Source organism: Nothobranchius furzeri, chromosome 17, assembly GCF_043380555.1.
Source record: "Nothobranchius furzeri strain GRZ-AD chromosome 17, NfurGRZ-RIMD1, whole genome shotgun sequence".
NCBI classification, from domain to species: Eukaryota; Metazoa; Chordata; class Actinopteri; order Cyprinodontiformes; family Nothobranchiidae; genus Nothobranchius; species Nothobranchius furzeri.
The window spans coordinates 24,653,022-24,677,062 of NC_091757.1; the positions used below are offsets into that span (position 1 = coordinate 24,653,022).

The 24,041-nt window shown below is 45.0% G+C and overlaps 3 protein-coding genes and 1 long non-coding RNA gene across 5 annotated transcripts in view; 3 read left to right on the forward strand and 1 right to left on the reverse strand.

Annotated features, from left to right (window-relative positions):
- Positions 1-1,156: 1,156 nt before the first annotated feature.
- Positions 1,157-2,527, reverse strand: LOC129160764 (uncharacterized). The gene is made up of 2 exons (XR_008561253.1): positions 2,377-2,527; positions 1,157-1,934 (listed from the first exon to the last, which is right to left on the reverse strand). It is a non-coding gene; the product is annotated as an uncharacterized lncRNA (long non-coding RNA).
- Positions 1,843-5,505, forward strand: uqcc3 (ubiquinol-cytochrome c reductase complex assembly factor 3). Its single transcript, XM_054737785.2, has 2 exons — positions 1,843-1,977; positions 5,079-5,505. The coding sequence occupies exons 1-2, from the start codon at positions 1,861-1,863 to the stop codon at positions 5,199-5,201; spliced, it is 240 nt and encodes a 79-aa protein (XP_054593760.1). The 5' UTR covers positions 1,843-1,860; the 3' UTR covers positions 5,202-5,505.
- Positions 5,506-8,147: 2,642 nt separating this feature from the next.
- Positions 8,148-13,541, forward strand: LOC129160761 (uncharacterized). The gene is made up of 4 exons (XM_054737777.2): positions 8,148-10,926; positions 11,307-12,140; positions 12,227-12,433; positions 12,546-13,541. The coding sequence occupies exons 1-3, from the start codon at positions 10,819-10,821 to the stop codon at positions 12,428-12,430; spliced, it is 1,146 nt and encodes a 381-aa protein (XP_054593752.1). The 5' UTR covers positions 8,148-10,818; the 3' UTR covers positions 12,431-12,433; positions 12,546-13,541.
- A 6,268-nt stretch (positions 13,542-19,809) lies between these two features.
- LOC107374552 (SUB1 regulator of transcription) overlaps positions 19,810-24,041 on the forward strand; it is a 39,734-nt gene continuing 35,502 nt past the window's right edge. The window contains exon 1 of one of the 2 annotated variants that reach the window (XR_011517055.1): positions 19,810-22,667. The gene's annotated coding sequence lies outside the window, so the exon portion shown is untranslated. The remainder of the gene's footprint in view (positions 22,668-24,041) is intronic. The other variant, XM_054737784.2, reaches the window with a different exon arrangement.

The window sequence follows — 24,041 nt, forward strand, 5'->3', positions numbered from 1 at the left end:
AAACAAAAGTTGCGGAATTTTCAGTTTAGAGTGGTGGGAAACATTTTTGTTATTTAAAGAGCAAGTCACCCCCAAATATACTTTTTTTTTGCTGATAAACTAAATAAACGAGTGTCTAATCGTGCTGCAGACACGTGTCGTCAATAATTTGGCACTTCAGTGCATCTTAGTTAAAATTTAAATATTCTGCCTAAAACTGGCAGTGTTGTGCCCTTGTCAGGAAAAAACTCTGCACTGTATTTTAATTTAAATCTGCCACCGCTATTGGCTAAGAGGTATGCTATGATGTAAACTGGTACATTATGATGTCACAATTCTGTCGTGAGCCTGTGTGTGTGTGTATTTGTTAGCAGCTCCGCCTTCTCGGTCTGCCAGGCAACAGCATGTGTTGCATTTTTCAAACATGAAGTGGGAGTGGAGTTAGACTCTGGTAGGGGTTGACTTGCTCTTTAAATATCCTCAAACAAACGAACCGTACGACCACATTTGGAGTACATTCATGATTTATAGCTTAAAACGAAGGTATATCCATTAGCTGCAAGTCAGCGTGCGTCTCATTTCAATCAGACCAATGGTTTTCTCAGGACAATGCCAGAAACGGAGCAAAAGAGGGTCATTGCTCCTATCTCTGCCCATTAAATTTTTTGTGATTTTTTCTGAAAACCTCAAGCCGTACCTCAACTTCTACCTGTGATTTTAGAAAAACTGTAATATATATGTAAAATATTTTTTAACCAGTAATAGCTGAAAGTCTTGTGAGTTTGTTGAAACTTGAATGAAGTCTCTCGGTTAAAGTTAACCTATAAGAGTAAGAGTTCAAAAAAGTGATAGAATTTAGCTGAAAATTGAGCAATCCCATTAATTTCAATGGGACCAAAAATTGCGGAAAAAGCTCAATATCTCAAAAAGTATAAAAAATTTTAATACCAAAAGTCATTGCCGGCATAAGCTGAACGAGCTGAACGTTTTGATACCAGAATTGTGTAAATAGTTGAAGAATTGTGGAAGTAGTTAAATGCCAGAAAAACGTGCGGAAGCAGAATAATAAACTATAAAGAGAAACAGCATTCAAACAATTCATCCAAAACTGATTATGATTTAGACCTATTTTTCAGCAGTTTTCATTATTCTATAAGAGACAGACCTGCTGCACACGGTAAAATAGGGCAGTTTTATTATATTTCATAAGTTTCTCCTATGTACTCTGCTGTAATAAGATAACCTCAATGCTTTAGAGCCATAGACATAAAGTAAGTCCCACAGTGTGATAAATGCAACAAGATTTATAAGTTCACTTCTTACATTTTTCAGTTTTTTCATCAAAGACAAAAAAAAACTTTAGCAAAACAGGAAAGAATGGCGCTAAGTTCTTATTTTCTTTTAAAAAAATAAATAAATAAATTCCTCAAACCAGCTGTTCTGTTGGTGGTAAGAGGACAGTGCACTTAGCAAGAGATGACGTTTACTGCTAAATGAAATAGCCAATCGTAGTAGAGCCCACCTAGCCAATCAGAGGCAAGAAAGGCGGGACCTTCCTTGAACATCTTACAATTCCAAAATACGCCCCCTGTTCGCTGCAATGACAATACAATAAAACTCCTGGCTTCCTATTCTTCATTTTCAGCACGGCAAACACATACTGACCACCTAACGTCATACTTACACGTGTTTAGGTTGTAAATAAACCCTCACATACGCAAAGCACACACAAAGGACTCCTTATGTCATCAGTTCCATAGGGACGCATTTAGGTGTAACACCGGAGCGGCGTTCTAAGCTATAAGAGCAAATTCGTTTGAGTTGTGTGTTGCTCCTCGGACCAGAACCGGAGACACCTCCAGGATCTCCTATTTGCTCGGGATGAGCGGGATGCGGACTGTCCTGACCTCCACCGCGGTGGTAACCTGTGTGGGCATCGGCTTCGGGATGTGGTCCTTGATGTCCCCCGGTGAAGAGAGGAAGAGAGAGCTGTTAAAGGTGATTCACCACAGACACGAACCTCTACTTGCAACTGGACTGTATGTAGTAACCAAACCCAGACTTTCTAAATCACTTCCGCATCGTGGGTGCCCGGAAAAACCAAAAATGAATGCAAGTCAGCGGGGCTAAAAACGCTATTTTCTAATCCGCTTTGCCTTAGACCCTGGATCACACACATGTTGTACTGCAACTTAAATGGAAACTAATGATGGGTGTTTCAGCCACGCCAGTCACGTACTTTGAGATTTATCAGCTTGTAAACATTCGTAATTAGCATGACTACAAACTAGAAATCGGCACGTCAAATATATGACGTCACCACATAATCTCCTCTCCCAAAGTTGTTTTTAATTGAGAAAAGGAAAACAACGGAATTTTAATAAAATTCAGAAGTACCGTTCACCGCGGTGAAGTTAGCTTGAAGTTGGACGTTGGATATTTTACAGATATTGGTTTACACGGTCAGCGATAAGTCCTCATGCTGTGCACTGCGGCACAGACAGCGGTAACCCGAGTTCTGGCGACTCGCTAATGGGAACGGTGGTTCGCTTAGGGACTATCAACTAATTTGTAGTCCTTTGTAAACGAGTACAAAAAAATTAAAAACTTCCAGAATAATTTCCTAAATGACTCAAAATTACTTCTGACTTGTGTTACTGAACTACATATACAAGACACAACAGTACTAACACATTTCACACAATCTGATCTTTTTTATTAGGATTTTATTCCAAAATTATGGGATTTTTTTTCAATAGCTCTTAGGTAAATTAGTCAAATATCCTAAATCATTTCACAATGTTGTTACTAAACTAGGTCAATGAGACACAGCAGTTTGAAACACCTTTCATACAATCCAATCTGTTTCGTTCAAATTTTTATCAAAAATTAAGTTTTTTTTGATGGAGCCATGGAATACACCTCATCAACACACATTAACACTATATTGGAGCAGGTGGAGGGAGACTAGGGGTCTTAGCCAGTGTTGGGAGTAACGCGGTACAAAAGTAATTAATTACTGTAACGCATTGCTTTTTGCCGTAATGTGGTAATGTAAGGCATTACAGGGAAAGAAAATGGTAATATTTACTCGGTACAACTGTCAGTAACGCGGTAATTAAACCGCATTTTTAAACCCAGAATCAAGATGTGGGTTTCCTAAAAATTCAAATTGCGGGAAGCCTGAAAAAAGATCCAGTATCCACATATATGACGTCATTTATGGACTCAGCTTAGCGGGCATTCTATGAGCAGAGAGGACGCAGCGGTAACGGCTCAAATACTCCAGCTGCGTCCTGCGCACGGCCGCTGTTATATTCACAAAATCGCTCCACCAAAACAAAGTCATTCGTTTGCGATCGTTTATATCCGCCCATATTCTCTGGTACTTCATGTACTTTTCAGCTGAGTTCATAATCTGTGCGCCGGTGATTTCAACTCATTGCTGCTGGAGCGCAGCGCGAAGCTTTTTTTTAAATTTTTTTGCATTCGGTAGATCCCTTTGGCTGATTAGTTAGAAAGTAGGAAATCTAGAAAACAGTTTTTCTGGAAGACGGAGAAAACATGCAGCATGCAGGAAGGTTAGAGAGAGAAAGGGCCGGAAATTATTCACATAAAATCAAGAAAACAAATCAAAGTGCTTGAAAAGAAAAAAGTAGGTAGATTTATCCCCAACACACATGTTTACCAGTGAAAAGCAATAACATATAAGCATTTAATATTTATACATGTGATAGAAACAGATCACCCCAGAAGTCAGTCCCACATCCAGGGCCGTATCAAGGCATTTGGGGACCAAGGATAATATAGGCTTGGAGCCCCCACCACCTCACTCCCTGCTCAGGTAATCTAAGATGGCAGCGTGCTGAGAGTACAGATTGTTGTTGCTTTTATTTAATAAACAATCATTTTAAAGCACTGTTATTATATCTGACTGTTTTTAACAGCAACCCTAGCTCAGACACCACATCACCTTCCACATATATGTCATGAGCTCACTGAGCGTCACATGACCAGATTCATACTGATGTTGTTCTGATGAAAGTTACTTCAAGTAATGCAAAAGTAGTGTAATGCCATACATTTTAAAATCAGTAATATTGTAATGTAAGTAATTACTTTAAATTGAGGGTAACAAGTAATAAATAATGCATTACAGTTTTGAAGTAACTTGCCCAGCACTGGTCTTAGCACACCTCTGTTGTTGCTTGGCTTCCTGGGGCTGCAGGCTAGGAGGGAGATCTGGCCGTCTGGTTGGGGTCTGGGGTGGTGGGTTGCTGTGCTCAGTGTTGGGCGGGGGAGCCTGCTCATCAGCACCCCAGTAGAAAGGGTCAAACTCTGGTAACCGGTGATGGTTGTACCCCATGTGCAGCAGTACCAGGACCAGAGTGAATAGGGTGTGTATGGGGAGCATGAGTGGGTGTCCGGCGTGCATTTTTGTAAATCTTGGGTTGTGTGTGCATGTGTGAGCATGAGGGAGGGAGTGTGTGACTGTGTTTGTGTATGACTGTATATGTCAGGTGGGGCCTTTGACTCCTCCCCTCTCCTGGAACTTCTCTTGATGATATAGATCTTCGTCCCCCCTCCTCCTGCCACACCTGGTGTGGAGTGTGGTGCCTTGGTCTGCCTGAGTGTTCGTGGGTCCCGGGTCGCTGGGTCCCGGGCTCGGCCGGCTAGGGGGTGGGAGTCTGCGGGCGGGCCTGTGGGCTTGCCGCTGATATCTCCCGGGACTCTGCCGGCTGCTGGTTGTGGCCCCCCGGGGCGATCCTCTGCGCCTCTCGAGGGGGGCAGGGGCCTTCCTGGTTGCAGTCTCCTTGGGGTTCCTGTGTTCTGGGGCAGCGCCTGCAACTATCTCCAGCAGCCATCAGGAGAGAGTTGGGGTATGCCCGGCAGAATAATCAATTACAGCAACACACTGGTACACATAACACTGGTTTTGTAGTGACACCACCACAGTGATTATTGAGTTTTAGACATGGTAACCGGAGCAGAGCCAACCCCTCTGTGTGTTTGTGCATTTTTGTTTCTAAACTAAACAAATATTTTATTGTTGAAATTAAAACGGTAACTAATAACTGGTCTGATTCACTGCCCATCAGAACCTTCCAGAATCAAACCCAATGAGGATGGAGGAGTCTATGAAGAAGACGGCCATGTTGATGCAAGTTCTCAAGGAAGCGGCTGAAACCAGTGAGAACCTGGCGAGAGGACCAGGAAAATAGAAGTGAACTGAGCCCACAGAATCTCTTGAGCGTGCACACACACACACACACACACACACACACACACACACACACACACACACACACACACACACACACACGCACACACACACACACAGACTCACACACACATACACACACACACACACACACACACACACACACACACACACACACACACACACACACACACACACACACACACACACACACACACACACACACACACACACACACACACACACCACCTGCCTACATGCAGCTCTAATTTAGAAATGTTGTTCAATTAAAGACCCTGAGTTTATTAGTGTGTTTACCAGTTTGTTTTTTTCCATCTACCTGTTCTCAAATGTAGGGCTGCAACAACGAATCGATAAATTCGATGAAAATCGATTACTAAAAGCATTGGCAACGAATTGCGTCATCGATTCGTTGTGTCGCACAACTCTTCCAAAAGCGCCCCCCCTTCCCGCCCGCCGTTGCGCGCAGACAGATCAGCGCGAGGCAGAGCCGGCAGTTGTTTGGAAGAGGAACATGGCAGAAGCAGCGAGAGTCAAAAAAGTAAAAGCTTTTTAAGTTTGGGAGCATTTTCAGTTAAATCAGGCGAAGACATGCGTTACCTGCAACGTTTAGGTCAGACTTAGCATGGCACGGGATGATGCAGCGTCTTAAACGCAAGCATGTCGGGATCATCAGCGAGGAAGGAGAGAACTCTGTGTCCGGGTAAATTAAAAACGTTTCAAAAGTGATTCATCCAAGTCCCGGATTATTACACAGGCTAGACATGCCCTGAGCTCGTAAAAAAAAAGAGTCTAAAGTCGTGAGCGCGACGCTTATTAGATGAGCGGGGGGGGGGACTCGCGCTGCTGCAAACCGGATCCGCCCAAGGCCGGATTAACTGGGCAATTGCCCAGGGCCCACGAACTCTAAAGGGCCCAGGGCACGAGCAAAATACTGTATCTATAATTTCCCGCTTTATGAGGACTAGGGTGACCGTACGTTCCGTTTTCCCCGGACGTGTCCACTTTTCACTCTCTGTCCGGGCGTCCGGACTGCGGGTTCTTGTATTGATGAAAATGTCCGGCTTTTCATCCAGGAGCAGGGATCGAATTATGGGGGAGCTGTATATCCTACACATCCAGGGGAGTCGGAAAAAAGTTTTCTATATTATATCATTTTTGGACTCTTGAGCAGAGAGCAGCACAGCACATTGCTGCGCAGCGATCCAGGCAGCTGCTTCCAGCGCACGGTCCATTCTCAAAGTGGCGCAACCAAAAAACTATAATTAGCACACGATCGTTCATGTCTGCACATGTGCTCTACTTTCTGTCTTATTTGTGCCTGAAGCGCTCTGCTACTGCCGAGCTCATCACCTGTGCTGCGGTGATTTCACCTCACGCAGCATCGAAAACGCGCTCTGCGCTTTGCGGTCAGGAGATCCCTTAGATCTGCTCAGAAGTAACTGATGAGGTGAAAAAGTAAGAATCCAGGCAACAGACTTTCTGGACAATTAAGAGGAGATGCAGGAAGATGAGAGACAGACAGGACAGGAAAATAGTTCAATAAAAACAAGAAAACAAAACAAAGTGTTGAAAAGTAAAATGTAGGTAGATTTATCTCCACTACACGTTTTTACCTATAAAACAATAAGTTACACACATGTAATATTTATACATCTGATACAATTCAGATCACCTTCAAAACTCTGTCACACAGCCAGGGCCGTTTCAAGACATTTTGGGGGCCAAGGCAAAATGCCCCACCCCCACCCCCCACCCAATAACTGGGCTCCCCAGAAGCCTCTGTGTAATTCATGCCCTCTCCAGTAGTGTTAGTTATACAGTGTTTATAAAAGCCCCTCAGACTTTACTGACATGTTCTAATATTATCAGATGAAAAACTAAATTATCAGACATGCTGTCTCATCTGCTGCTTTTCTAAACTTGCAGAAAGTAACAAAACCATTTGAAAGCCACTATTTGTGGATTCTCTGAAAGTTTCCATGGAGTGTGTGACAACTTATTTTTTCAGTCATTTTTGGAAATAGTGATCAATTTTGATTAATTCACAGCCTATGTTTAATTACATTTAAAAATTGGTTGTTTGACATCCCCAGTTATAATAAATGTCTACAGATGAGATCAAACAAAACAGATGAGAATTGCTCTTTAAGCTGTTTAACTTGGACGAAGCATTTTAGGTCACAGATAGATGTAGCTTAGGGTCTCTGTCTATACACCTTATAAGACAATTTAGGTGATGGCATGTTGTTTTTCTGCTATTGAACTGTTTTCTAATAATGTTGTGTTAAATAAAGTGAAGGAAGGAGAGAAATAACGTTTCCCTAGCAGTTTTTAAAAATTTCCCCATGTAATCCGATTAATCGATTAATCGTGTCGAGACCCCATCCGATTAATCGATTATCCAAATAATCGTTTGTTGCAGCCCTACTCAAATGTCACATGTCTAACGAGGAAAAGTTGTTCTTTTTGTCATGTTTCTCTAAGAGGCTGCAGAGACGTCATTATTTATGAAATATATGTTATATATGTGTTATATATGTTATTTTCCTGAGCCATTACTTCAGCCAAGATATATGACTGCATGGATTTGATGAAACCATGCAGTCCTATATGTGTAACACACACACACACACACACACACACACACACACACACACACACACACACCATGACTAATTTAACTACATTGAACTGCTTTTGTAATAATTTAATCTCTTTTTCTGGAGTAAAATAAAGAAACAAGCTAAATCATCACATATCTGCGGCATCAAGAAGCATCTTCTGAGTTCAAACACAGGGATGGAGCACAATGTTTACACCTGAACAGTATCAGGATTAACTGACAGAGGCCTGCAGGTCTTCTGTTTTATGAGCAGAGCGCTGAGAATCCGCTTGTTATGAGCGCTAAACGTTATTTTGCTGCTGTCGTGCGGAGCGGTAGGGAAACACATTTCAAACACGGAACCGAGTCCGGCTACCGAACCGAGCAGAATTCTGATGACGTCACACCGGTGCGCGAAGGTGCGGGTTCCAACCCACAAGAGAGGAGGGAGAGAGGAGGTAAACAGCGAGTTGAGGAACTGAACTGATGTCTTTGAGCAAAAATGTACCCCCCCACCCCCACCACGGTTTAGACGCGGCACTCATGCAGGTGTCTCTTTCCGTTCCGACGCTGCTTCACGTAATATTTGTAATTTATTAAGCCTATAATTTGTTTTTACTCAGTAACAGATATGATTTAAAATGTAGCGAATTACAATTCTTTTTAAAATACTTACTCAAGTAAAAGTAAAAGTACAGCTTTTAAAAACGACTTAAAAAGTATAAATATACAAAAAATCTACTCAATTACAGTTACGTAAGTAAATGTAATTTGTTACTTTCCACCTCTGGTAATGACTAAACATAATGTTGGTAAAATGCTTTATTAAAATGCTATTATACATGTTGTACAAGTTTGGTGTTCATTTTTCACAGTTAACACTTTTCATCTACTGTGATGAACCATACAGTTTAATTGAAGTTTTCTTTGTAATTAGTTGCTATAGAAGCCAGATAAACTGGGTTATAGATACATGTACTGTCTTCACATACAAATATAAAGTAATGATTGTAAAATGTATTCTACTGAACATAATAGATCATCATTCAAAGCATAAACAGCTGCATGTTTTCTTCAAGGTTAGCTGGAGCAGAATTCTGGCTTTCAATAAACACTTTAAAATGGATATTACAACTCGAGTTTAGGGTTCATGTAGGACTTAAAGTGATTAAATATGCTTATATTAGAGCAGTGTGTTGCATTACTACATCAGATTTACTGCTATAGTATATTATAGTAATGTATGTGGTCTAAATGTGTTCTACAGTGTGTTAGGACTGTCACCGGGGCGACGGTGGCACAGGAGTTAAGAGCTTGCCCCGTAATCGGAAGGTTGCAGGTTTGAGCCCCGCTCAGTCTGTCGCTGCCGTTGTGTCCTTGGACAAGACAGTTAACCCACATTGCCTGCTGGTGGTGGTCGGAGGGACCGGTGGCGCCAGTGCTCGGCAGCCTCGCCTCTGTCAGTGCGCCCCAGGGCAGCTGTGGCTAGATTGTAGCTCATCCCCTTCAGTGTGTGAATGTGTGTGTGACTGGGTGAATGACTGATTGTGTTGTAAAGTGCCTTGGGGGGTTCCAGGACTCTAGAAGGCGCTATATCAAATACAGGCCATTTAGCATTTATATATTCCTGTAATGTAGAACAGTCACGGGTGTTTGTCTTCCTACAACTGCTCGGGGAAAAAAATGGGTTACTATGTGAAGGAATTAGGACATAATATATAATATAATATATACTATTATTCAATAATTACCAAAAATCGCCAGGGGAAATGTAACGATATTCAGTTTTTGTGATTTGTCCCACCAAACGCCGTTCAAACTGACTTAAGGTGCTGGGATGTTTGGGACTGTTGGGACCTCCATGAACCACGGGACCGCGAGTCGGTGAGTTCAAAGCGTGTCGTAACTCTCTCTTTTTATAGCTCTGGGTTTGTTCAGGAGGTTTGTTTTCCTTTTTGCTCAAAGGCCTTTTGCTTTTATTTGAGATCAATTCAGTTTATTTACATAACACCAAATCACAAGAGTCGTCTCAAGGCACACAAAGGCTTCACAAAGTAAACATTCCAATAGAGTTCAGTTCATTAAAGCTTCTTTCCGGAGTATTTCTCTTATCCAATATCACCATCTAGTGGCAGAGAAGCGTATCACACACAACCGCTGTTGCTCTGTTTAAGGTGGCAACTTCACGTTTCTGTTTATAAATGCGCTTCTGTAGCCGACAAACAGCTAAAACACGCTGTTTTACAATTATTCTCATGTCATGTTGTTTTCATGTATTTATATTTTAGAGACTTTCTTGTCCGTGAAAAGTTTATCAACTGCATCAGCCGAGGTATTCCTTAAAGGAGACATAACATGAAAAACCCACTTTTTTATCCATTAACACAGCGTGTTTCACATTTTAAGTGTCTAAGTGAGCAAAAAGGCTTATATTATTCACTGGAGTTGCTATTTAGATATTTAATAATTAAGTTTTGGGCATATTTGTCCACCCGTTCAGTTTTTCAAATTATCAATTACATCAGTAATTTATTTCGTCAGGATAACTACCAAATATGGTAATGGCCCTCGGCTAAACACAGAGCCAATCCGCCATTTTTTCTTCTCGCTAAGATTTTTTGTAGTCCTATTGGAAAAATGCAGAATGTCTGGTTATTTTAGCCACACACAGCTCAAAACTGTTCCTCGTTTTAAGGAAGGGTGGTGTGGCAGTATTTAAACCCAGGAGCTGATGACACTACTGCTAAAAAAACACAGAAGAAAAAGTAGTGTGTGTGTGTGGTGGGCTGTGTCCGAATCCAGGGGTAGGATGCTTGTGAGTACGGATCCTCGCCGGTCTAGCAAGGCCGGGTCCTTGCTAGACCGCTAAAACCGGAAGTCAGCGGCTCTGAATTCGGACAGTACTAGCCTCGTTTTTATTCCTGCCCCCAGGTCCAGTTGCTTAGCTACCGTGACGGCGGCAAACAGGCTAACAAGCTAGTCAGAGGTGAAAATGGATCCACAGCAGTATTCCCTTTTATTTTTGGTTTTTGAGGAGCTGCGACTGCTTAGTAAACGTCACCGGCCTTTGTATTTAAGGCTGAGAAGCAGCCATATCCAGGTAAAATTATTTTTTGTTTAGTGAACCAGCTTTCAGGCATTACATGTTAACTTTAGTGCTAGTTTCATTTATATTTTAAGCAACAGAAAGACATGTGGCTGAATATACACATTAGTATAGAGTAGACTAACATGCATATAGTTAATTTAACCTATATTCATCTAAAATAATTAATGGAATGACATTTTAGAAGTTTGTATTTGATCATAATGTTTGGTTCTGTGCATAAATGTCATAGTAAAAGTAGCATTACAATGTGTTTAATGTGTATTGTCCTTTTCAACTTATGCCTAATAATGCCTAGCTCTCTTCTAAAAATCTCAAGCATTTATACAGTTTTTTTTTTATTGTTTTATTGTTCTCTACTTTTCTTTTAACAGAACAGACCCCTGTACTGTAGGATTAACATGAGTGTGCCAGTCCTGGACCGGTTTTTTAACCAGGAAGATCCCAGGCCAGATTTTCGTCTGAGCAGGGAGTCTTTTGTGGTGTTGCTAAATCTCCTGAACCAAGATCGGCGACATGGTTGGGGTGCCACAATCGAGACCCTGGTGTTTCTGTTCTGGTTGGCAAGTGGAACATCCTACAGGGTGGTCTCAAGAGTATTTGGGATGCCTCGCTCAACTGTCCACAACATCGTCCATCGAGTCACGGAGGATGTGGTCGCAGTCCTCCACCAGGTCATTCACCTCCCCAAAACCCCAGAGGAGATGGAGGTTGTGTCTCGTGGGTTTGCTGGGCTGGCTCGACACAGAGCTTTCATGAAAGCAGCAGGTGCGATCGACGGCTGTCACATTCGGATCAAGGCTCAGAGCGGTCCTGATGGTCAGTGCTACAGAAACAGGAAACTGTTCCCATCTATCATCCTGCAGGCAGTTTGTGACCATCAGGGCCGCTTTATCGACACCTATGTGGGCTGGCCTGGGTCGGTCCACGACTCCAGGGTCCTCCGGCACAGCCCACTGTACAGGCAGTCAGCCTATCCTCCTCCAGGGCACTTCATCCTCGCGGATGGAGGGTACCCATGCCTCCAACATCCACTCCCCCTCATCACCCCCTACAAACGGGTGGTTCAAGGTGTGGGAGCCCAGCGCTTCAACAGCCATCATTCCAGGGCACGCTGCATCATCGAGCGTGCTTTTGGAATGATGAAGACCAGGTTCAGGACCATCTTCCTGAAAGCGCTGGAGGTCCACCACACCTTTGTACCTCATGTAAGTTAACACAAAGTGGAAATAAACTTTGGGTGTAATCTTTGTTTGGGAATGAAATATAAATTAAATTTTGATCTCTATTACAGGTCATCACAGCATGCACCATCCTGCACAACATCTGCCTCAGTGCTGGTGACATTGTGGTGCAGGACGATGAACTGGAGGATGATGCTCCAGAAGATGAGGGGGAGGCTGGTTTGGAGGCAATCAGTGGTGCCCTCTGGCGGGACCAACTTTCTGCTGAGGTGTCTGCTCTGGAGGAAGTACCACCAGATCACAATTACTGTTAACAGGCAAGTAATTTACGTAGGAATCTCTAGTTTAAACATCATTTAGTCCTGTTATCTGCTAGAGTTACAAGTATTATACTCATGATCTCCTTTTTTGCATATATCTGAATGTTAGTGATGTGACAGCCGTCGATTGAGCCAGCCCAGCAAACCCTTTTGATGGACGATGCAGTGGTCAGTGAGATGATGCATCCAGAAGCACCCTCTGCAGACCACTCTGTCTGATGTTCCACTTGCCAACCAGAAACGTTCAGCCACGGATCCCGGTTCCTGCACTCCATCCACCTCGATGATCCATGTTCAGTAGATTTAGCAACACCACCAAAGACTCCCTGCTTTCCAAGTTTACTGTATATATTTTACTTTTATCTTTACCTTTATTCCTTACAGTGTTCCCCTAACATTTATTTACTATGTTGTTACTTGTTAAAAACTGAATAATAAAACTGTTAATGATCAAAAAAGAGTTATCAATTAATAGAAATTTTATTACATTTAAACAAATAACAAAAACATTCAAACACATATATAGAACCTGAACCAGAAGAAACTAAAAGAAAAAAACTCCATTTCTCTGCCATCCTTTCCATCAATGCTAAAAATCTGTCCATCCTTCTTCCTCTCCTCTCCTCCGCTTCCCTCTGTTGTCTCATGTCCTCCCTGATCAGGTCAAGGAGCTCATCAGCCCTTCTCCTTTCTCCCTGATGAGGAGTCCGGCTTCCTTCCACCACTCTCCCTGTCCTCTGTCTCACCCACTGCTGCACTTGGCCCTGGAGTGTCCTCGGGAATGGAAGCAATAAGGACAGGAGGCATAGTGGAAGGCCTCTGTCCCAACACCTCGTCCATGGGGACAAACCAGGGCCAGGATTCAGCAGTGGGCTTTCCGCTGACTCCCTCTCCTGACCCTGGATGCTTGCAGTCCTATAGACAAAGGGAATTAGAATTACAAGGCTTTATTGTCATTTAACAACAGAGAACACTGTGGGCATAATGAAATTACAGATGCTCCTTAAAGGTACTGGTTCTGGATGAGAATAGAGAGGAATAGAAGAACAAAGTCAGATTATAAATCATAGTTGATAAAACATGGAATAAACAATATTTTAATTTATCAACATGGGAGATGAAAATTGTGTTCTGTGTTTTTTTTCTGCCTAAAATGAAATTAAAAACATTATATCAGTAATGTGGTTTCTTAAAAATTAACTTAAATAAACATTAAACTTAGTTTTCGTTATTTTTGGCGTTCGTTACATGATTACATAAGATGCAAGCTCTTTTACGGTGAGTTTGTTCCTATTAGACATTCAAGCAAGTTTACGGTGGGGTGTTAACCTTAAAACAAATGATGAGAAGCTTTATTCGCTAAATAAACACACACACACGGGAATTATGACGGGACCACCATACAAGCTCGTTCTCGCTGATTTCTGCTTAAAATGTACTTATACAAACGACAAATGTCTATAAACAGAACCGCGTTCAGCTTAGTTTTCTACCGCTATTTTCTTTTAAAAAGCCTGCTGGGATCAAGCTAGTTTACGGTGGTTTTTTCCTATTAAACATTCAAGCTGGTTTTCGGTGGGGCATGTTTTAGCCTTAAATTACATTAAAAAAAAATTTGCGGTATTAGATCTTATATAAAAAACAAACCAAAAGTGCCCAAACACGTATTTTATTTTTTTTACCGCTATTTTTTTAACTAACTTACATTTTAAGCTGTACTGCTGTCCCGCTCCGTCCGCCGTTGTTGCGAGTGTCGAGTCCAGCGGCCGGCGCGCAAAGCATGCTGGGATACCCTTGCTCCTGTGAGGATCCATCAGACCCATCCTCGAAATGTGGGTGGAGCGAGGACGCGTTTGAGGACGCGAGAATGAGGATTCTTGGAATTCGGACAGTACTCGTCGCTGCGCTTTGACGTCATCGACCTCAAAATGCGCACTTACAAGCATCCTACCCCTGGATTCGGACACAGCCTTTGTGTGTGTGTGTGTGTGTGTGTGTGTGTGTGTGTGTGTGTGTGTGTGTGTGTGTGTGTGTGTGTGTGTGTGTGTGTGCGCGCGCGCGCGCGCGGTTCGTTCGTGTCTCCAGGCTAGTGGCTAAGTACTGAGGGCTTCATCTATCTAAAAGGAGTCATTTCCATCTGAATGTGGCAGCGACGAGTTAGCAGCCATGAAACCGCTTGATGAACTACTCTCCCCACATGTTTTAAAAATGCTAATATGCTATGCTAAATCTGCTATGCTAAATAATGATTTCTCTATAGAACTACAAAGTCCGGCTGGGGGAGGAGAGTAAAGGTCTGCACTATGGAGGGGGGCGGAGTTTACAGCTCCTCCTCCAGTTTAAAGAGACAGTACCTGAAAACGGCTCGTTCTCAAGACTCTCCTCAGCACAGGGGTAGATGAGGGTCTGTAGAGCAACAATAATGAGGAAATCAGACCAAAGAACTGCAGTTCCACTGTATTTAGACCCCAACTGAAGGATTTAGATGTAAAAAGGAATAACTTAAAAGCATGTTATGTCTCCTTTAAATGTGAAGCGTCTAAGTGGTAGTCTATCGCTATTGGTTAGTTCTGGTCGGCACTCAGTTTGCTATTGCACGGAGCTTTGCTGGGCAGGGGGTGTGGTTAGCAAATAAAAGACGTATTGCTTATATTATATCACAGTACATGATAAGATAATCACTTTTACAGATTTCTGACAAATCATACATAATTTCTGAAAGAGGAAAACTCCGGAAAGCAGCTTTAAGCCAATCCGTAAAAAGTTTTCTATATAAGGAACCCAGCAGGTTGCATCAAGTCACTGACTGGTGTTAGAGTACGCACAGCTTCACGCAATCTCCGCTTTATAAATCATGAACTACTTAGAAATGTGCTCGGGTGTTTCTAGATCACATCCTGCCCTGAACACGTCCACTTTCTGCCATAAATGTTCAATGCAAAATGCCTTGTGGATATCATGCATAAGCTGTACATAAGCCGACTCGTTGCAGCGCTCCACCGTTAACAATGGCGACTGCAGATCAAGGAAGCGCAATTTCACCGAAGCAGAAATTGAGGTACTTGTGGGTGAGGTGGAAAAATGAAAGGAAGTGCTTTTACAAAACAAATAAGAGAAAATGCCCGGAGCGGCACAGCGTTGCTGAAGCCGTCAATGCTGTGAGTTCTTCTGAGAGATCTGTGTTGGATATAAAAAAATGGTCCGATCTGAAGGTGGAGGCAAAAAAAGGATGGCTTGCCACCGCCAGAGTGTGTCTGCCATTGACGGAAGCCCTGGCACCTCTGATCCCCCACCGCTTGCCATTAGGATCTCAGCAGTACTCAGACCGGCAAGCGTGCGTGGCATCGTGCCGGAGAAGGAGGGAGACACTGACCATGCATAAGAGACTGGTAATGTTAAAGCCTTTTGTTAATTTAGATCAAATGTGTCTGTCAATAAAATATAAAACAAAACCAAATCTCGTTTCCCCCAGTGACTCTGGATGTAGCGTCCAACGAGGCATCCCATGTGGCGAACGAAGACGAGGCTGCAGGGTCGGCCTGTCTCACAGGGCGCATGGCGCACCTGGAAGTGGCCGGGTGCTAACTGACGCTGTCCTGTAGGCACACAGGGACATGATTAATGCGGTGAATGAAGCGCGAGAAGAACTGCACAGAATGTGTGATGTCCTGACTGAAATTTCAGGAACACTTAAAGAATTGGCAAGAAAATAAAAGATGAAAATCATGCCTTCTGTGTTGGTCCTATAGATGACGTGTGACAGGTTGGAGAGACAAGGGCCCGAGCGGATCCGATCCCCAAACTCCCAGCCAGTGTTGGGAGTAACGCCGATTAAGTATAACGGCGTTTCTAACGGCGTTCTTTTATAGGTAACGAAATAATCTAATTAATTACTTTTCCCGCCGTTGCAACGCCGTTACCGTTACAGGGAACGGAAGGTTGTGCGTTACTATGTGCTTGTCCAACGTTGAGCAGCAGCGTGAGGCTTTCTGACCGCCACACTTCAGCTGCAGCCGGGGAGAGAGAGGTGTCGGTAACGCACTTACAAACACGATGATGATTGGCCGGGTGGGCGGAGACCCTCACTGTCTCAGTCGCTGCATGCTGTAGACACAACGGGAATAACTCCATTTAAAATAACCACGTTAATAAAAAATATTTCTTTCTGTAACGAGCAAACTAATTAATTACGTCTTCTTTTATCAAAACGTCGTTCCTGTTACTAGGAAATGCGTGAGTTAAGCAGCGCGGTGTGTTGAAGCCGTCATCATCAGCTGATCAGGAGCTAAAGAGGCAGATGTTTAAGAGCATCACGGCCCGTGAAGAACGAGGAAGACGTGATGAATATCTACGGCTGCAGACCCCCCGCAGATTTGTTGCTGCAGCAGCGAATCTGCGAGTCTGCAGCCGTGCCCTTAGCGTGACAGCGGGACATCCCGAAGGTCCGCTCACCTGTTCACCGCTCAGACGTCCTGATCTTCTGCCTTCCTAGATCATCCAGCTGTAACCTGTTTCTGATCATGTCTTTAGTCCCGCTGTAACACTGATGCATCAGTCTCAGACGTCATGGAGCTCAGGTGTTATCAGAACTACCTGTGTGTGTTCACCACCCAGCTTCAGCTCTTCTGTGGTTGGGTCTGACCCACGTTAGTACATTTAAGTCCTCCATCAGGCTTGTGCCTCTTCTAGTGTCATTTTAAAGGATATTTATTTATTTATTTATTTAACCATTACTAGATTACCAGCAACAGAAATGCTAAAAACACACAATTATGTGAAGCTGGAAAAATTAGAATGCTGTGCAAAATTACATTTATTTCTGTAATTTAACTAGACCGAGAGACCATTTAAAGGCTCGGGAACCTTTACAGGTGTTTCTATTTGCAATTTTAAATTTTAGCTGATTGGGTTTTTGTTCGAACATGGTGTTCGTTATGGCCAAACTGCGGCTTGCACAGAAGTCCAATAACAAAACACCGCTCGAGTTCAGATTAGGTGGGCCGTTCCTCCCAATCACACCCCTCCAGGTCAAGCTGTCATTGCCCACGTGAGCATTGAAGTCCCCCAGCAGGACAATGGAGTCCCCTGATGGAGCACTATCTAGCACTCGTCCCAGGGACTCCAAAAAGGGTGGGTACTCTGAACTGATATTTGGCCCATAAGCACAAACAACAGTCAGGACCCGTTCCCCGACCCGAAGGCGCAAGGAAGCTACCCTCTTGTCCCCCGGGGTAAACCCCAACACACAGGCAGAGAGTCTCGGAGCTAACAAAAAGCCAACCCCAGCCCTCCGCCTCTCACCCGGAGCAACTCCAGCAAAGTAGAGTGTCCAACCCCTCTCCAGGTCTCGGGTTCCAGAGCCAATGCAATGTGTCGAGGTGAGTCCGACTATATCTAGCCGGTACCGCTCAACCTCTGCCACAAGCTCCGGCTCCTTCCCCGCCAGCGAGGTGACGTTCCATGTCCCAAAAACTAGTTTTCTTGTCCGGGGATTGGACCGCCAAGGCTCCCGCCTTGGTCTGCCACCCGATTCGCATTGCACCGGACCCTTCATGTTCCTCCTGCGGGTGGTGGGTCCACAGTTGGATGCCCACCGGTACACTTGGTACCAGGGCAGCCTAGGTCACAGGTCGATGATAGATTTTGTAGTCGTATCATCTGACCTGCGGCCGTATGTTTTGGACACCCGAGTGAAGAGAGGGGCGGAGCTGTCAACTGATCACCACCTGGTGGTGAGTTGGATCAGATGGCAAGGGAACATGCCGCGTAGACCTGGCAGACCCAAACGCATAGTGAGGGTCTGCTGGGAACGCCTGGCAGAAGAACCTGTCAAGACGGTCTTCAACTCCCACCTCCGGCAGAGCTTTGACCTTGTCCCGAGAGCAGTGGGGGACATTGAGTCCGAGTGGGCCTTGTTCCACTCTGCGATTGTCGAGGCGGCTGTTGCTAGCTGTGGCCGTAAGGTGGCCGGTGCCAGTCGTGGTGGCAACCCCCGTACCCGCTGGTGGACACCAGAGGTTCGGGGAGCCGTCAGGCTGAAGAAGGAGGCCTACAGGGCGTGGCTGGTCTGTGGGTCTCCGGAGGCAGCAGACAGGTACCGGATAGCCAAGCGGGGTGCAGCAGTGGCAGTTGCCAAGGCAAAATCTCGGGCGTGGGAGGAGTTTGGTGAGGCCATGGAGAAAGACTATCGATCGGCTCCAAAGAGGTTCTGGCAAACTGTCCGGCGCCTCAGGAGAGGAAGGCAGCAACTCGCTCACACTGTTTACAGTGGGGATGGGGAGCTGCTGACGTCAACTGAGACTATAGTCGGACGGTGGAAGGAATACTTTGAGGAGCTCCTCAATCCCACCAATGCGCATTCCGAGGAGGAACCAGAGCTGGGAGGCCTGGGGATGGACTGTCCGATCTCGGGGGCAGAAGTTGCTGAGGTAGTCAAACAACTACACAGCGGCGGAGCCTCGGGGGCGGATGAGGTTCGTCCTGGGTATCTCAAGGCTATGGATGTTGTAGGGCTGTCATGGTTGACACGTCTCTACAACATTGCGTGGTCATCGGGGGCAGTTCCTAGGGAGTGGCAGACCGGGGTGGTGGTCCCCATCTTTAAGAAGGGTGACCTGAGGGTGTGTTCCAACTATAGGGGGATCACACTCCTCAGCCTCCCTGGAAAGGTCTACGCCAAGGTACTGGAGAGGAGGGTCCGATCGATAGTTGAATCTCAGATAGAGGAGGAGCAATGTGGTTTTCGTCCTGGCCGTGGAACTGTGGACCAGCTCTATACCCTTGCAAGGGTGATGGAGGGGGCATGGGAGTTTGCCCAACCAATCCACATGTGTTTTGTGGATTTGGAGAAGGCTTATGACCGTGTCCCCAGGGGCACCCTGTGGGGGACGCTCCAGGAGTATGGGGTGGGTGGCTTTCTGTTAAGGGCCATTCAGTCCCTTTACCAGAGGAGCGTGAGTTTGGTCCGCATAGCCGGTAGTAAGTCGGACCTGTTCCCAGTGAGGGTTGGACTCCGCCAGGGCTGCCCTTTGTCACCGGTTCTGTTCATCACTTTTATGGACAGAATTTCTAGACGCAGCCGTGGTGTGGAGTGTGTCGAGTTTGGTGGCAGGAGAATCTCGTCTCTGCTTTTTGCGGATGATGTGGTCCTCCTAGCTTCATCCAGCTCTGACCTTCAGCTCTTGCTGGGTAGGTTCGCGGCCGAATGTGAAGCGGCTGGGATGAGGATCAGCACCTCCAAATCTGAGACCATGGTTCTCGACCGGAAAAGGGTGGCTTGCCACCTCCGGGTCGGGGGAGAGGTCCTACCTCAAGTGGAGGAGTTTAAGTATCTCGGGGTCTTGTTCACGAGTGAGGGTAGGAGGGATCGGGAGATCGACAGGCGGATTGGTTCGGCGTCTGCAGTGATGCGGACGCTGAGCCGATCTGTCGTGGGGAAGAGGGAGCTGAGCCAGAAAGCCAGGCTCTCGATTTACCGGTCGATCTACGTCCCAATCCTCACCTATGGTCATGAGCTTTGGGTAATGACCGAAAGAACGAGATCGCGGATACAAGCGGCCGAAATGAGTTTCCTCCGTAGGGTGGCCGGGCTCAGCCTTAGAGATAGGGTGAGGAGCTCGGACATTCGGGAGGGACTCGGAGTAGAACCGCTGCTCCTCCGGATCGAAAGGAGCCAGTTGAGGTGGTTTGGGCATCTGGTCAGGATGCCTCCTGGACGCCTCCCCGGGGAGGTGTTTCGGGCATGTCCTGCCGGCAGAAGGCCCCCGGGTCGACCCAGGACACGTTGGAGAGGTTACATCTCCAATCTGGTCCGGGAACGCCTTGGGGTCCTGCCGGAGGAGCTGGTGGACAAGGCCGGGGAGAGGACGGCCTGGAGCTCCCTAGTTGGGATGCTGCCCCCGCGACCCGGACCCGGATAAGCGGAGGAAGACGAGACGAGAGACGGGTTTTTGTTAAATATCACACAGTGACCTTTTAATAGTCTAGATTAGTGTAATGTTCCTATTAGTAGTTGCTCCTGTTAAGTGCTTATTTATTGAAATTATTCAGGTTTATATAAAACATTTGGACATACATTTTATTATGTTCAGTCATTAGTCATTTCTATTTTACTATTGTAGTAATTCTTGCATTCTTTAATGAAAAAAGTAACTAAGTAGTTACTTTTGTTGGTAATTAGTTACTTTTATGATCATGTAACTCAGTTAGTAACTGAGTTACTTTTGTGACAAAGTAATCTGTAACTATAACTAATTACTTTTTTAAAGTAACGTTCCCAACACTGGTCCCAGGTGAGAGTTTCGCGCTCAAACCAGTCAGCCAAAGGGACAACCCCTTTGACCAAGTAGCCAGGGTGCATGATCAATCGGGTCACAGTGATAGGACGCTCACACTGTCACAGACGCATGACGTTCTGTCTCATTCTTTATTCCGTGCTTCAGGCTGTGTTTGTTAAGCCTGATTTATGCTTCTCCGTCTGCGTCAGTGCGGAGACACTCAACGCCATTATCCGTCCATGCGCAGGGCTCCGGCAGGCACGCAAGTACGTACGGAGTCGAGCCCACTTTTTTAAACATCCATCGAACGAGAAGGATTACGCAAGCTTGTGATTGGTCAGGATGCCGCTGTTGTTTACAGCGCCGCCATTGCAAAGAGAGCCGAGGATAACTAGTGGCAGACACGGAGCAGCTTGAAGAACACCTCACGAAAAAACTCTAAAAATATGAACGTTTCATTCTCCCGTGACTGGAGGAGTGAAAAGATGTGCAGCAAGCGTTTTATTTGTGGACGGAAATGACAGGAAACGTGGGTTTAGAGGTGGGGAGCGCATGAAGAGGTGGAGGAGGATGAGAGACAAATATGTCCGTGTTAAAAAGTCTCTTATATACACAAAAAACACAAGATAAACACACGATCTTGGACCGATACATGACAGGATACCACAGAACAGCGCTACGCCCTCTACTGTTCTGGCGGGGAATTGCTTTGCAACACTCTCCAGGAGACGGAGAAGCATGAGAGCAAAACGCTTCCGTCAATCCGTGCGTGTCTGTCCCTTGTGGAGCTGACGGAGAAGCATGAACCAGGCTTTAGGGGGTCTTGTTCTGTGTGAATTTGAAGTGGTACGAGTGATAATGCTGCAAGATTTCATAACTGTATCCTTCTCAGCAGCAGCACTGCAGGTGCTCTCCATGTCCAAAATGTGCGTAAGCCAGGTAAGCCAAGTTGCACACATTTTCTGCTACGTTTTCCCAGTAAGTAAAGTTGCTTACGCAGTTTTCCAACCCTGTTTTGTGTGTAAACAAGCTTTATAAATGAGGCCCCTGGTCATTAGTTTATGATAAATCAAGTTAGTTGTGTCATTTAACTTGATTTTTAATCGATTGTCTGCAAATATTTCAATTGACCATGGTGTCTTTTTTTGTCAGACTTCTAAAAACCAAAAATATTACCATGCTGGCGAACTACTGTAACCTTTAATGGGACAATTTCTTCCACCACTGTTTGTTGGAACATCTTGCTGTCTGTTTAGGTTTGAGAGGGGAGGGCTTGGTGAAGGAATGTGTCTGGGTCGGTGTTTTTGATTGCTCGCATTATTTATACTTGTTGAACATCCATTGTTTTTGTGAACATTGTTGAACATTTTAATACATTTATATTATAGAATTGATTTGACATCTCCATTCCTGGGTTAGCTGGTCTGAATATGGATCTCACAGCAGGTAGGACATCTGGACCCAGTATGTTTGAAACTGATTTTTCCTCTCATGGAGTGAAGAGTCAAACCAACCTAGAACACACAGGTAAGCCTGAGGAAGACTCACAAGGTGTTGAAACTTTCATTTCCGTTTTCTGCACCTATTAAAAATTGTGCTCTGCTCTCCTGCTTCTCATTCTGAATGTCATAAAGCTGCAGAGCACCCACCTGAGTGGAAGCTACACAGAAGGTTTTATTTTCTGCATTTTCTCCAAACTGGAACACATGTTGATCTTTAGAGAAGGGAACATGATTTAAAGGAAATCACGTCACACATTGGGCTAAGGTCTAAGGGAAAGTGTTTTTACTATTCGCAAAGAAACAACTTAAGAGTGATAAAACCAGTAAGTTACCGTCGCGCACACCCCGTTCCAGTGCGCGGCAGCACTGCACCCAAACCTCTCCCTACTCGGTGGACGAAGAAGCGGACTTCCGTTACCTGTTTGAAGCCGCGCTGCAGCAGCATCTCATCACGTAAGCGTTCATTTGAAAAGGAAATGTATATTGCAGGAATCTGTACGTTTATCACGAGTAGATGTGGTTTGTATTATTTAGAGTATATGTCTCTGCGACCTTACAGTTAAACGAGCGTTATTGCGGCTGATCTTATAGTTTAGCGCAGTCGTTTAACGGTGCTACAGCTAACGCTAGCCGCGGTGGCCAATTTTTTCTGATCTCAAACTAGTTTAATGTCATTATTTATCCGGTTCACCCAGCTTTTATGTCATTTTGTTTTCAATCCGTCCGTGGTGAGACGTGTCCTGTAGGTGAGAGACACCGCTGCCGTCTGGAGGCGTTAAACACGTCTCCTTAAATGCTGTATTTCAATCTATTTTCCAGAGTTGTCCCTCCCTGAGAGAAATAGGTGGTATTTACAAACTGGTAGCGTTGCTGGGTTGACGTTAACTACAACGAGCCAACATGAGGAGGTGAACGCAGTGGTTGTAGCTAGCAGCAGTTAGCCGGGCAGCGTTGGCTCCACGGAAAAGGCTTTACCGTCCTTTCCTCATCCAGACTACACAGCTGTGAATCCATATCGAGCACAACTGAGGCAGCATGGATCCTGTTGGGATCTCGTGACTAACGTTTCCCAGCAGAACGTGATTCCATTCGTGTATGAAGCTGGATAGAGCTGCATGTGCTTGCAGCTGCGCTCTGGTTGTTTCATCCGTAAAGTGTAATAAAGTCCTAGTTTAACATGTTGCCAGCAGCTGTTGAGTTATTCCTATTAAGTGATATGGTGAACCTACAGAACAAGGTAGGCTAAAGCCTGATTCATACTTCTCCCGTATGCGTTGGTGCAGGGACACGCCACGCCATTTTGCGTCGGCCCTTGGGCCGTCTTAAGCCTGATTCATGCTTCTCCGTCAGCTCCAACAGAGACCGACACGCACAGACGGAGATGTTTTGTCCTCATACTTCTCCGTGTCCTGTTGCAAAGCAATTCCCCGGCAGGACAACAGAGGGCGTAGAGCTGTTCTGTGGTATCCTGTCATGCATCGGCCCAAGATCGTGTGTTTAGATTTGTGTTTTTTGTGTATATAAGAGACTTTTTAACACGGACATATTTGTCTCTCATCCTCCTCCACCTCTTCATGCGCTCGCCACCTCTAAACTCACGTTTCCTGTCATTTCCGTCCACAAATAAAACGCTTGCAGCGCATCTTTTCACTCCTCCAGTCACGGGGGAATTAAACGTTCATACTTTTAGTTTTTTTGCGAAGTATTCTTCAAGTTTCTCCGTGTCTGCCGCTAGTTATCCTCGGCTCTCTTTATGTTTTTGAGGGCGCTAAGGCGGCGGTGTAGATGACAGCGGTGCCCTGACCAATCACAAGCTTGCGTTCTCAG

Coding starts and splice junctions, on each gene's coding strand:
- LOC129160761 (XM_054737777.2), top strand. CDS start 10,819: ATGGATCCACAGCAGTATTCCCTTTTATTTTTGGTTTTTGAGGAGCTG. Junction 10,927..11,306: donor TGAGAAGCAGCCATATCCAG/GTAAAATTATTT, acceptor TTCTTTTAACAG/AACAGACCCCTGTACTGTAG. Junction 12,141..12,226: donor ACCACACCTTTGTACCTCAT/GTAAGTTAACAC, acceptor TCTCTATTACAG/GTCATCACAGCATGCACCAT.
- uqcc3 (XM_054737785.2), top strand. CDS start 1,861: ATGAGCGGGATGCGGACTGTCCTGACCTCCACCGCGGTGGTAACCTGT. Junction 1,978..5,078: donor GGAAGAGAGAGCTGTTAAAG/GTGATTCACCAC, acceptor ACTGCCCATCAG/AACCTTCCAGAATCAAACCC.